Source organism: Rhopilema esculentum, chromosome 8 (assembly GCF_057945365.1).
Source record: "Rhopilema esculentum isolate cy_ngs chromosome 8, ASM5794536v1, whole genome shotgun sequence".
NCBI lineage: Eukaryota > Metazoa > Cnidaria > Scyphozoa > Rhizostomeae > Rhizostomatidae > Rhopilema > Rhopilema esculentum.
The window spans coordinates 3,989,598-4,002,222 of record NC_142822.1 but is presented as its reverse complement, the minus strand read 5'-3'; the positions used below and the strand labels follow the sequence as shown (position 1 = coordinate 4,002,222).

Genomic DNA, 12,625 nt, shown 5'->3' with positions numbered 1-12,625 from the left:
AAATATATTGAGCGTGGATATAATGTGGCGAAAAAAAATGTTAATTTAAAAATGTGTTTCTTTGTTCCAAAGATAAACTTTTCAAGAAATGAGAAATTTCGCGAAAGAAGATCACGTAGGCAACTGTAGCTCGGGTATGGAACGAAAGGTCGCAATAAATATTGTTCATTACACTTCATGGCAAAAATCAGCTTAAAGAAATTACGAGAAAACGCATAACTCCTTTTACGGTTAGTATGAACAAGTATGATTAAAGCAGCAACGTCTTTATACATACCCCCTGGAATTCTGGGTGGGTGGCGATTCGCACAACTCTTGCACCAGAGAGACTGGCAAAATCACTATCATTGAACTGAAAGAGAAACACCATGAAATCGGTTGATTTCGGTTAACTCGGTTGCATTTTAAAGATACTTTGATGCCCAAAGCCATTCACGGTGAACGAAAACCGAACCATGTGACGTCCAAAATGTTACCGAAAATCGTCTTTTCCAGCTTTTGATTTTTTCGGTAGCTTTTTAACCCTATAGCCTTATTTTTTCCAAAACAAAATTCATCAATCTCAATGCAACAGAAACTTCGAAACTGTAAAAGTAGTCAAATATTTTGGCTGGATTACTCTTTAGTTTGAAGCATTGAACGATACAAAAAAACTGAATCAAGATTAACCAATAAGACGTAAACAAAGAATTCTATCAGATTCAGTATCAAGGGGTACTCGCGATAAATTGATATAGGGCTACTTGGTCATTGAAATAGACCTTATACTCAAGATTAAATACGTTAAGTCCTCCTACTCTATGGCGCCAATTTTAAGTGCTCTTTCTAAACTGTACATCGTGAAACAGTGTTGCTAGTAACAATAATTGAATCAAACTTACGAGGAAGCTACTGACCAGCCCTCTGTGTTTTGTTTAGAGCGTGTGCGCAATAAAATTAGACTTAGATACCTATGCTTTTTTATTTTTAATTGATCGATGTTGAATGACATGAATCCCAAACAAATACTGACAAACAAAGAATAGCCCAAAAAATATGGCAGTCCCTGCAGGGAGGAGGTTGGAAGACCGTGATGAGGGCCATTGAAAACTAAAGAAAATTAAAGATCACGCCCAAAACCCCGCTCTGTCTTCAATGTTCTTTGGAGGAAGATTAAAATATTGGTGAAAATATCGTGCGGAAGGGTGAGTACATTTCTGGACGGTGAGATAAAGTGTGAGGATACTTTTAGTATACAAAGAGCTCACCTGCTGAGAAATTGTCCAGGGTATTAGATCACCAGAGGCCCGCTTACCTCTTGCTAGGCTGTTCATTACAGTTGCCTTTGATATTTCCCCTTCAAGGCTTACCTGATTAAAACACGCAAGAAACAGATTAAGCCAAAAGGTAAATTTTACACTCATGGTTTATAAAAAAATAAATAGGTCAAAATTCAAAACGCCGGGATATTTTCTGACTTCCTTAACTACCTTTCGCTTACGATTTTTATTTAAAATCAAGAGATAAGATCAAACCAAACCATACGAAACACTGATTTACTAGAAGTCTCACCTGGATGAAGCAGAGAACCTCGGGAAGGGTCTTTTGGTTAGGGTCCACTGGGCCGAGAAGGCAGAAAAGATGATGCGCAGGAGCATCAGACATGAGTTGCAAGTCGTCGGGTGTGTTCTAGAAGGGCAAATACATACAGTCATTAACATTTCACACTTAAGAAGTGAATACACGGCTGCCTACGAAAAAATGTCCAAAATAAAACTTCAGTTTATAAATGCCAATTTGAAATGTAGGAAGGAAAAGTAGTACATTGTTGATGATCAGTGGAGAAACTACATTAGAAGCTTCTCAAAACATTTTCAAGAGATCCTGTAGTGACAAGTATGTAAGGAGCATTTCAAAGTTGGTGGGGCAGCGATATGAACGGGGCACTATGTCTTAGAGAGGGACCTTTTCCAAAAGCCCTCAAGAGGCAACTTCAAAGAAAATGTGCATTTTTCCAAATGTTGAGGGGGCATTTGCCCCTGTGCCCCCGGTCCCGACGGCCCTTTTTAGTGACTTAAACTTGATTCAATACTTAATTTGTCTGTAAAATGGATTGTTGAAAGGTTTGGAACTATTCATAAAGTTGTATGAATCAAAAACGCAAGCTACAGTGCCTACATATCGATAGCAACTTTAGACTAACTATCAAAATTTTACATCAAATGAAACAACTATACTTATAGAATATATAATATCAGATACTATTGTATCCATCAAATACTGTTACCTTATAGTGAGAAGCAACGTATAATGACATGATTCTTTGCAAAAATACTTCTGACGCCTTGTGGTACGAAAATAAGGTATCTCTGTTGACATAATACCTAAAGCTTGTCAAGGGAAATGCATCAGTAAAAAACACATTACACAAAAGAAACAATATTCAGAAACAGAACAAAAGAGTTTCTCTTATACATATGGAAATGTCACACTTTTTCAACTGAATGTCTTAAATTGACAAACAGAAATCGCTGAAATTTATCTCTAAAAAAACTAAAAACCATGACGTTCCAGATTGAAGAGTTTCTATACCAACCTGTGGCGGATTTAAAGGGGCGGCAACTAGGGGCAGCTGCCCCTCCCTCGACGAGTTGAAGCAAGTATGGCGCCCCTTTTTTGGAAATTGTGCGCCCCTTTTGAAGAATGAGAATCGGGTGAAAAAGTTCCTGAGACCAATAGGTTAATTTGCTTCAAGGATTACTTCAAAGTTATGTTGTTTATTCTGAAAATGGATCTGAAATTGTTGTATACAGCGTTCTCTCGTCATCAGTTTTTGAAAATTTTTAGCGCCCCAACTACCAACTACCCCTCCTTCAAGTTCGCTCTGGATCCGCCCCTGATACCAGCAGTACGAGCATGTGTCAAAGTAAGGGTACTGCGAGTGCGAAAGTAATATGCTACACTGCAAGTCAAACTGTCCAAACATGTCTTTTGAACAATTTGTCGAAAAGCTCCACTAATCACATTCATACACAGCTTTCGCAGCAACATTTGAAATTCAATAAAACTGAAAAAAACTGGATTGACTTGAATAAATTTGGAACAAAACAAAAGGATACAAATCGCAACTTTCTGGAACTGGGCAGCCCGAGTGGATCCTTGGGACAACACTAGCATCCAAACACAATAGTTCGTTCAACCATTTTTCAACATGGTCGCCATTTGCATATCTGATTGACTCATTCAACGACAGTTCCAACAACAAACGCCCACCCGGCGTGGCAGCATCCGTCGTTTTGGGTGCGTCTCCATTTTTGGAGGCTGCTCTGCTACTAGCTGCACTCTTTTCTCTCAATTGTTGAATGAGTTTAAGGGAAAGTGAGCGCCCTGTGCCCTCATAACTAAAGAAAGAAAGAAACCAGCAGTTAACGCTTCTCTACATGTATGTTATCATGTAAAGAGTATAATACGATACTTCTCTTTGACAGAACAAAAAAGGATTGATAACTTTTAATGGGAAAAAACCACACAAATAACTAAATGCTTTAAGTATATAATGCCAACCAAAATTATTTGGCAAAATTAAGAGAAACGAGGCTTGTTTTTATCCATTTTATTTCATTTTTTAAATACTACTTCCTCAGATTTCCCTTTCTTTAAAGCACTGATTATAGTTTGAAAAACGTCATATACAAGTCAAATTAAAAAGCATGCTTATTAACCTAAAAAGTCAAATTGCAGTAAACAAAAACTGCTTTAAGTGGGATCGTTGCGATTAAAGCTCCTATGTGAAAAAACATAGTATATTTATACGAAACCAGTCTAAGAGCAAATTAAAAAGAAACAAATTAAGGGCATACAGCAGAGTTAAATGTTTTCGAGCATGCCTTTATGTATATTCATTTGACAAAAAAATGTCGTTGCAAAGAGACTCTAAACATACCCATTGACAGTAGATGCCATGAACACAAGATAAGGTCCAAGTAGCTTCTTGACAAGAGGTAGCGGTATGGCTGCTGCCTCATCAATAACAACGAGTTCAGCTTGGCCAAGTTTGTGTGCATCAGATGGGTGAATGTACTGAGAAAAACAAAATTGTGAATTATAGTCAGCACTCGAATAGCTGAGAAAGTTGGTTGGTTTTTGTAATAGCTAAACCCCCACGAATTTCCAAAAAATGTTCTATCAATTCTATGACCGAGAGTGTGACATATACAAATTCCATCCGGTAGGATGCTGCAATCACAATTTACTAATCTTTTGCTTTCAAATCTTTTTACACTTTTTAGGACAAAAACCAACTGAACGACAGGCTTTTCTAAAAATTCAATTGCATGAATAAATAGAGCGATTCCTGAAATCCAGTTTCAAAAAACAAGATAAGCATTTCCACTTGAGAGTACACTACCACTTGAGACAACAGAAGGCTGGGCATCACAGGCAAGAATTACGAACCAACATTTTGAAAAATGTAAATGCTTTGAAGAATGAGGGGAAAATAGTGCAGTTAATCGGCAGATTGACAAATATTCTGTGTATATATATTCAAAACTGCTGCCTTCTTAGGTAGCGTGGAAGCAGGGGGTGTAGTCCCCTCCCTACCCAATAAATTCCAAAATAGACTTAAAGCTTTACAAAAATACGCCCTGTATTTGATTCTAGCATGTTAAGCATCCCCCAAAAAACATTTAAGCCCCCTCAATCTGTAAAATGCTCCGCGGCCCTTGGCCTTCTCTGCTTCTAAGTAGGCAAAATCGCTAAGACATGTGTGCTTCACTAGGTTCAATAAGTACAGTAATCTTTCTAACTTGATTTCACAACGTTACCTGGATGGTTTGTCGATGCTCCCTAAATACATTGACTCTAACGACAGCTTTGTTGAAATCAGGATTTGTAGATTGTATCAATTCGTAATCGAGATGCTCCTAGACCGTAAAGAAACATCTCATTGGTGCAAATATTGGTATTTTGAGTATATATTGAAAAAGTAACCTATGAGACCTATGAAAGACATGTACATCTTTTAGTTCCAATTTAATCTTGTAACTACATGGCATAGTTCAAAAAGTAATCTCATTGCAATATCTTACTACTGGCTACTGTCATAAAATGTACCTTATAGCAAAAACTGCGTAAAAGACTCCTTGCCATTCAGGCTGAATGAGTTCTTATAAAACGATTAACGAGATTGAACGGAAAATTTGGCTTTATGAGCTCTGACAGTGTGACAGTGGGGCATTAACATTTTTTCAAAGTTTGTTCATATCCATAGTGTTCTTCCAGAGTTTTATTGAACACCACAACGTATTCTTGGATCAACACCATTAAATATTTTCAGTAGGAATATAAAACACTAAATTCACAAACGACTGCATAAAGTTAAACTTTTCAATGTTTATTTTACTAAATACATAGCGAAGAATTGGTACGTATTTGTTGCATAATTTTCCATTTTTAATTTTCTAATGATCAGCAAAACAACCTTTTCCAATTCTTAGGCTGAGTTGGTTCTTGTTGAAGGGAGTCTAATTCCAAAATTTCACCCCTAAGGTTCTTAAAACGAGTGTATAATCCACTAGATTCCTACACACGGATGCTTACTGTATCTAGAATAAGACAAAGTTACTTTACAGGTATTAATGCCCACCCCTCAATACTAGACGCTGTATCTTACAGCAGTTCAAAACAAAGTTGCAGCAATTCAAACCATCAAACCTGGTATTCTAATGCATCAAATCCTTTGAAAACAAACTCAAAAAGAGTCTTCAGGTTTTCTGGGCTTGGTGACGTCACGAAAATATTCGAATACCTAAGCAAAAAAAAGAGAATGAAAAAAATTAAGCAAGGGAACAAGCACGACATTAAAAGATATCATCAGGGAAAATACTATGTAATATGGGTCTTTAAAATGAATTAAATCAACGAAAATTGTAAACCAAAAAACCAGGGATTATTCCTCAAGTAAGAGCCTGTAGTGATAATGTAATCATTGACATGACGACATAAAGTTGACTTGTTATGCTAACAGAGAATGTTTTTAATAAATGACATACCCAAAAGCAATAGCAGAAGCCATCGCCAAGCCCATTGATGCCGACTTCCCTCGACCTCTTGGAGCAGTCAAAGCAACTGTCGTACGAAGTGTCTTTTCTGATATGGCCTCGATGAACTTCAGCAAACATTTGGCCTAAAACAAAATAATTTCTCATTGCACAAATGAATTAAGTAGTAAAAGGTTTGATTCGATTTATTGAAAGCGCCCTAATAGATGGCTCTTTTACTTAGAATGTGTATTTCTTTATGTCACTAAATTCATCACAATAAAAGACTTTCGAAAGTCTAAGGAAAGACCATAAAGAAATATCACTCAAGTTACAGTGCACGATGCACGGCAAAACACTGATTTCTACTAATATTGCCAATAATACTTTTTTGACAAATGGTTAAACTAACGCTGATCATTAGGATAATGGATTTGCAAGCATTAATGGTTAGGGTAAGGGAAGAAACTACGAATTTCAACTGATAAGCTAGATGACATTTCATTCATTTAAAATATATAACATACAACTCGTTTAACTCGTTAGTTGACGTCATGTGCTCAACAGCACCCCACCTGGTCGGTTTTTACTTAATCGCACCTTCGGACTTAACAAAACTAAGTATATGTCATTACTCCCAAAGCTTTTAATGCACGTTCAAAATCTTCAGCATAACAGATAATGGATAGTAGCTCAATGTAATGATATTCTCGCTACAAGGAGGATTAGATGTAACAAAACACCAGTTTGTAATTTGAATTACGATCAAAACCTGGTCACTCAATGAATACGATCAATACCTGGTCAACAGTTTTACAATGATTCACTAAATTTCCAACAGGCTGTGTATCCTGCAATGACTCTTTCAATTCTTTCAATTCGATTTCTTCTGGGGTGTACGATTCCTCCTGTACATAAGGAACAAAATCAAGGTCTTTTAATCAATGACAAATACGCCTGATCTTACACTAAACGCTCTTGATTCTAGAATATTGGAATGCCAATCAAGGGTTAATAACACAACGAATCTTAGCTGCAACGACATTTCCTGATGATAAATGAACAGACATAAAACTTTGCTTGAGTTGGCTAAACAATTTTTTGGTAATGGTAAAAAATGATACACGTTTTAAGGAAATTTTTCGGCAAAAATCAGGGACAGTTTGAAATGCTGGAGGTACATTAATGATCAGTTGCAGAGAGAACGGATATTCCTCGATCCTAGCCTCATTGCAAATGTGAGCAATATATTACGAGATAAATACATTGTGAAGCTGTGATATGGCTTTTGTTAAATTTTAAAATTATGTATCCCTACATGAGAGAGAGATAACCGATATTTGACATCAATTCTTGAAGAGCAGCAGGTTTTTGGAGAACAAACTATGTGTGGCAATTTCCCCAACCCCGTGATGCTACATTGTAGTTTTCAAAGAGCAAATGAGTGGACTGGCTTTAGCAGCGGACATAAACAAACAACATAACCATTGCCCTCTCATGGGTCGGATTTCCAGTTTTAATGAAACAGTTGAAATACTACCTTATATATAAACATCAATAAACATCAATAAACAATAAAACACTGAACCTTCGTTTTTGGTGGAAGTGCAGTGATATTGCGGCTGTCCGTTGATAATGGCAAAATTCTGAGCTGATCGTCAATAACGAGACATTTCTTGCATGAAGCCAAAGATAGCAAAAACCTACCAAAATTCAAGTCAATTGTAAACTTCTCAAGAAGACAGAGAGTTAAAAAAGGCAATTTAACCAACAAATAACATTTATAGTCCTTGAGTGACAAGTTCTGTAACACAGACTTATACTTTCTATATACCATAAATTAGTGTCACAGACCTCAGGCTGAAGCTTACTTTAGTGTTACTCTCGAAATATTCATTGCACATAAATTAACATAATCAATTATATAGTTAAGGCCTTGTGTCCTGTACAGCTCTCGTTTGTGTATGATATTGGTGAGCTTAGATGTTGTTTTGTCTCTCCAATAAATTTCTGTCTCATGGTGGGTAACATTAAGCACTTTTAGCAAACTGTGACAAAGCTCTTTGCCTCCATTGCATTTCTCCAATGAAAAAATATTTTGATAGTCACGAACAAACCAAAACAAAATGTAAGAAAAAATAAAAAACAAAAAATAATCAGAAAGTTTTCAAAGAAAAATTGAAAACCCCTTGCATTTTTCATTTCTAAATAGGGTGCCACTTTGATTGTTGAGTTCAAGAACAAAAGATGGGAATTTACCTTTCATTAAACCGACCTACAACTTCTTTATGTGCCTCAGTTCTGTATCTTGAGTGAACATCCTTCAAGAAAGGAACAAAGCTAACCAACACATTTTCTTGAAATTTGTGTAAGAATTCACAAATATGATTATTGATCTTGAAATAAAGATGAGTTAAAAACTAACATGACAATAAAGACTATTACAACTTAAAACTCCAAATATAATGCCCTTCAAAAGCCTTTGAAATTATTAACAAAAGCAAAAAGCTAGCAAGACAATTTCAAATTACATAGAAACGCTTAACTAAATTTTCTTTATTGGAAAATAGCTTCAAAAAATTATATGTGGTACCATAAGTGTGGCATTTCTACATATTTTTAGTATTTGATATAACTAGATTCTTTAAATATTGCATACCATTGTCATTGTGTAGAGTTGTTTAAGTGACTTCATGGTTTTTAACAAGATACAAACAACTCCGCCACCCTCAATTGTTTCAACTGTTCTTGCAAGTAGATTTGGACTGATGGCTTCAAAATCCTGCAAAAAATGAACAGTAATGCCAAAAACCACCCAGACTGCTCATTCATAATTTGATGACTCTAGGACTGAAATTTCATACAATGGCTTAACCAAACACCATATGTTGGTAATTTTCAAATACAGACAAAAAAGGATAAAATTTGAAGAATCCCATTAACATTTCAAATATCGCAGAACAAGTTCCTTCTTGAAAAATCCTTATGATTGACATAGCAACAACCATTAGCTGGATCTAATTTCACATCAATGTAAAAACGAATGGGAAAAATTTAGGAAATAAACCAAAATGCCAAATGTTTTGAAAACTGGAATGTGGGGGTCAGGTTACGGAATCCTTTTATGTCTCTCAGCAAACTTGTATTTTATTAGAAAGTAAATGAGGTAAGTAATTCAAAAAAATAGCAATTACAAATTACCTGAAGTACAAGCATTCCATAAGTACTGCCTAAAATTTTATGGGTCTCATGATAATAACAGTATCTTATTGAAGTTGCAGCAATAAACAGCTCAAAAGGGTCATCTTTTTTCATATCCAAAGTACCACTTTTAACTTTCTTTTGCAGTTGCTTCATTCTCTTTTTCCTATGACTGTAAATATTATACAAAATATGATCACAACACAGCAAAATATAGATTTAAAGGTTAGCTATAAAAGTTAATCAGAAAGGCCTATAACTGATATTACTTGTTTTTTACATTGACTAAATTATTTTTATGAATCTGTCAGGTTGCTTTGCTGTCAGAAAGAAATGAATGCAGAAATAGGTCACTTTCTTCTGTTTTAAAGTACATTGCTTGCAACACAAAACAGCCTTTAAAAATTCAATTTATTGAGCGTTCTGTGTAATCTATTTCAATGTAGCAATAAAAATAATTAGAATTACATATACGAAAATCTGTAACTTCAGTAGCTTGAGTTTCAGCAACAAATATGACAGCCATAGAAAATACACATTATAGTATGGAAAGAACATTTATCAACCGGGTGATCCTGATAATAACCTTCTAAAATGAATGTACTCATTTAAAGGACACCCAGAAAATTGCAAATTTTACTGCTTCATAAGTTTAATCAGAAAACCTTACATTGTAATGTGTATTGTGGCCTTGAAATGATTCCAACAATATAAAGGTTAGATTAGTTATGTAAAAGTTTCTTATTTGAAAGAGTTTGCAAAAGTAAAGATACATTTCTTTTTTTCTTTTTTGAAACTCTGGCTTATTGGAAACCAGTTGATGGACTTTTTTAGCTCTCCAACATTTTAATTGGTCTAGATCCAGTGGATGTGCTAAGAATTTTCAATACTTTAGCAAACTTTAATTGAGTTTATCAATTTTATGCCTAAATATTTAACAGTATATAAGTTGTGTCTAAAATTGTCATTAGTAAAAAATAATAGCCAAAAATTAGATTATATCAATGAATAAATTGAAAACATTTCAAACCTGCTAAATCCCAATTCTTTCTTGTAGCACCATAAAACAGAAGGCCTTGCTTTTACCTGTGCCTTTGACAGCATATGATGTAAAATTACAACCTGAAAATATAAAATCCTTAGTCTATTGCATTCCTTGAAAATATTTGATTAAAATACATATAACTTGACAAGATATCAGGCATCTTGCCTCAGGCATCAGCTAAATATTGAATTTCGCTGCATCTAAGAACTTTATCACTGCATATTTTTGCTTATATTAAAATAAGTAAGGAGCACATGGCAACAAGCTTGATATGGCAACAAGCAATTAATTTTGACAGTTTTGTCAACTCTGGGAAGGCTGGAACCCTTCTTTTTTATTTTCAGGTAGAGCATGTAGTAGTAGCTGTACTGCTGTTCAGGCCTCACAAGGACAATTTTATATTCCACTAAGGAGTATAAATTCCTGATATGGAGTATAATGGCTGCATCATTTAAAAAAGGTGCTTTGAACATGAGTGCAATGGAAATTGGTTTCTGTCTTAAATATAGAAAATATGGAGTTTGTACATATAATATTTAACAAAAACAAGAAATCATTCTTGAAACTGCAAAACATAACCCTCTTTCATCTCCCCTCCAAAAAAGTGGAAAACTCAGTTTCAGTTTTTGTTGCCTTCTTTAAAACTCCACTCTACATTCCAATTTTCATTCATAGCTCCAGTAACGGGAAGACCATAGCACAGTAATTTTTCATCCATTTGAAGCACCAATTAAAAAAATCTGATGAACAGGAAAGAAGCTTTGCCCCAAGGAAAAAAATTCTTGAAATCACGCCCTTCAAATTTGGTCGAGACTGCTTCTTTTGTATAGATTGCTTAACTTCTGCCTTAAAACAAGAAATGCAGACTGGACCAAGTACAAAATATCAATTTAATAACAAAATATAACATACAATAAAAAGTAGGCCTAAGTACAAATACAGTTTCAAAGCAATGTTTTGAGATTTTAACATCAGACAATAAATTGTATGAAGAAGAACTTCTTATGGAGGAACCATCCAATTCCAACCATCTCAGGAGCTTGGCAGATTGTAGAGAAAAAACCCCCTGTTGTAAAATGGATAAGGTAACAAATAAACATGTACAAAATAGGCATTTTATACAATACCTGATCCCTTGCATGATCCCCGACTATGAAAAATAATGTCCTGTGTTTTTCTGAAACCCCATTTTCGATCAGCACTCGAATTCTGTTGTCTATTTTCTTCAGCACCATTTTGTTTGCCGGTTAGCACTGTTTCGCACAATCAGCGACTTGAGTGCTTAACTTCTTTTGGTGTCAGCTTCTGAACTGCTTTGAAATTCACGTACTCAATTTATCTTTGGCGATATAAATAATACTTTTCATACTTTTATTTCCCAAATCACAAATGCAGAACAAACTTTAGACATCTTGCCGAGGCCTCTGTTTTTTGCCCTCGTGCTTCTCAAGAAACCTCACTATCAGACACAGAAACGAGATTATTCTGTGATTGTTTTGATTTTATCATCTCATCGATTCTTTGTAGAGTTGGTTTCAGTGGTTACTAAATGATCATTTAGGGTATTTTTGAATTTTCTTTTCTGTTTGTTTCCTGGATAATTTTCATTTTTGTTATTGCTGATTTTTTATTATTTCTGCGAAATACACCACATATCCGATCCGAGTTGTAAACCTCGCAAATTTTGTCGAGAAAGAGAGTCAATAGTTTTCTAGGGTTTTCTTCGACTTTTAAATGTCTATTTTGTGTTTTGGTAATGGCCACATCCTTTATTTGAATAAAATTGATTAAAATTATCTCAATAATGGCCTTTTCTTTTTCACAAAGCAGGTCTCGCGATTGCCCTCGCAGTCACTGACAGTGCCTCGCAGTAGGTTCTAGAAAACGATTTTCTGCGGAGGTGCGTGTGCATGATTGCACGTTTCCTGGTTGCATGAGAAAAGGCAATGTTGTTTATTTGTTGTGCTGGGGCTTTCTTGTACTGCCACGTGTATTGTAGCGTAGAATAAATTGCCTGTGGTAGGAAGGCAGCAGTAAATTGCAGTCAACTCTCGATACATCTGGGGTGCTAGCGGCAGCATAATAAAATCGAGAACACATTTTTCTTGAGTTTAACAATTTTCAGTAACAATGGAAAAATTTATCTGTTTTGGAATTTTAATTACTGTTTCTTGCATGTCATTAACCGAAGGACGGCTTGGCCTACGAAGACGTTCATTTTTCGATGATCCATTCTTTTTGAGACCCTGGACAACATTTGACATGATGACGAAAGCTTTCGCTGACCACTTCACAAGTGATCCGTTTTTCAACGACGACGATTTCGAAAACTTCTTTGACCAGCCAGTCCTAAAGCCTA

At 35.3% G+C, this 12,625-nt stretch overlaps 1 protein-coding gene across 1 annotated transcript in view; it reads right to left on the bottom strand.

The window, feature by feature from the left end:
• Positions 1-11,736, bottom strand: part of LOC135695018 (RNA cytidine acetyltransferase) — a 30,030-nt gene extending 18,294 nt beyond the window's left edge. The window contains exons 1-16 of the mRNA XM_065213951.2: positions 11,394-11,736; positions 10,252-10,343; positions 9,222-9,393; positions 8,680-8,802; positions 8,280-8,341; positions 7,609-7,723; positions 6,821-6,928; positions 6,033-6,166; positions 5,695-5,788; positions 4,806-4,904; positions 3,923-4,059; positions 3,099-3,380; positions 2,267-2,363; positions 1,552-1,668; positions 1,248-1,349; positions 278-352 (exon numbers count right to left, since the gene is read on the bottom strand). Coding sequence (XP_065070023.2) covers positions 278-352; positions 1,248-1,349; positions 1,552-1,668; positions 2,267-2,363; positions 3,099-3,380; positions 3,923-4,059; positions 4,806-4,904; positions 5,695-5,788; positions 6,033-6,166; positions 6,821-6,928; positions 7,609-7,723; positions 8,280-8,341; positions 8,680-8,802; positions 9,222-9,393; positions 10,252-10,343; positions 11,394-11,501 — 1,917 coding nt within the window. The 5' untranslated portion in view covers positions 11,502-11,736. The remainder of the gene's footprint in view (positions 1-277; positions 353-1,247; positions 1,350-1,551; positions 1,669-2,266; positions 2,364-3,098; positions 3,381-3,922; positions 4,060-4,805; positions 4,905-5,694; positions 5,789-6,032; positions 6,167-6,820; positions 6,929-7,608; positions 7,724-8,279; positions 8,342-8,679; positions 8,803-9,221; positions 9,394-10,251; positions 10,344-11,393) is intronic.
• Positions 11,737-12,625: the final 889 nt, after the last annotated feature.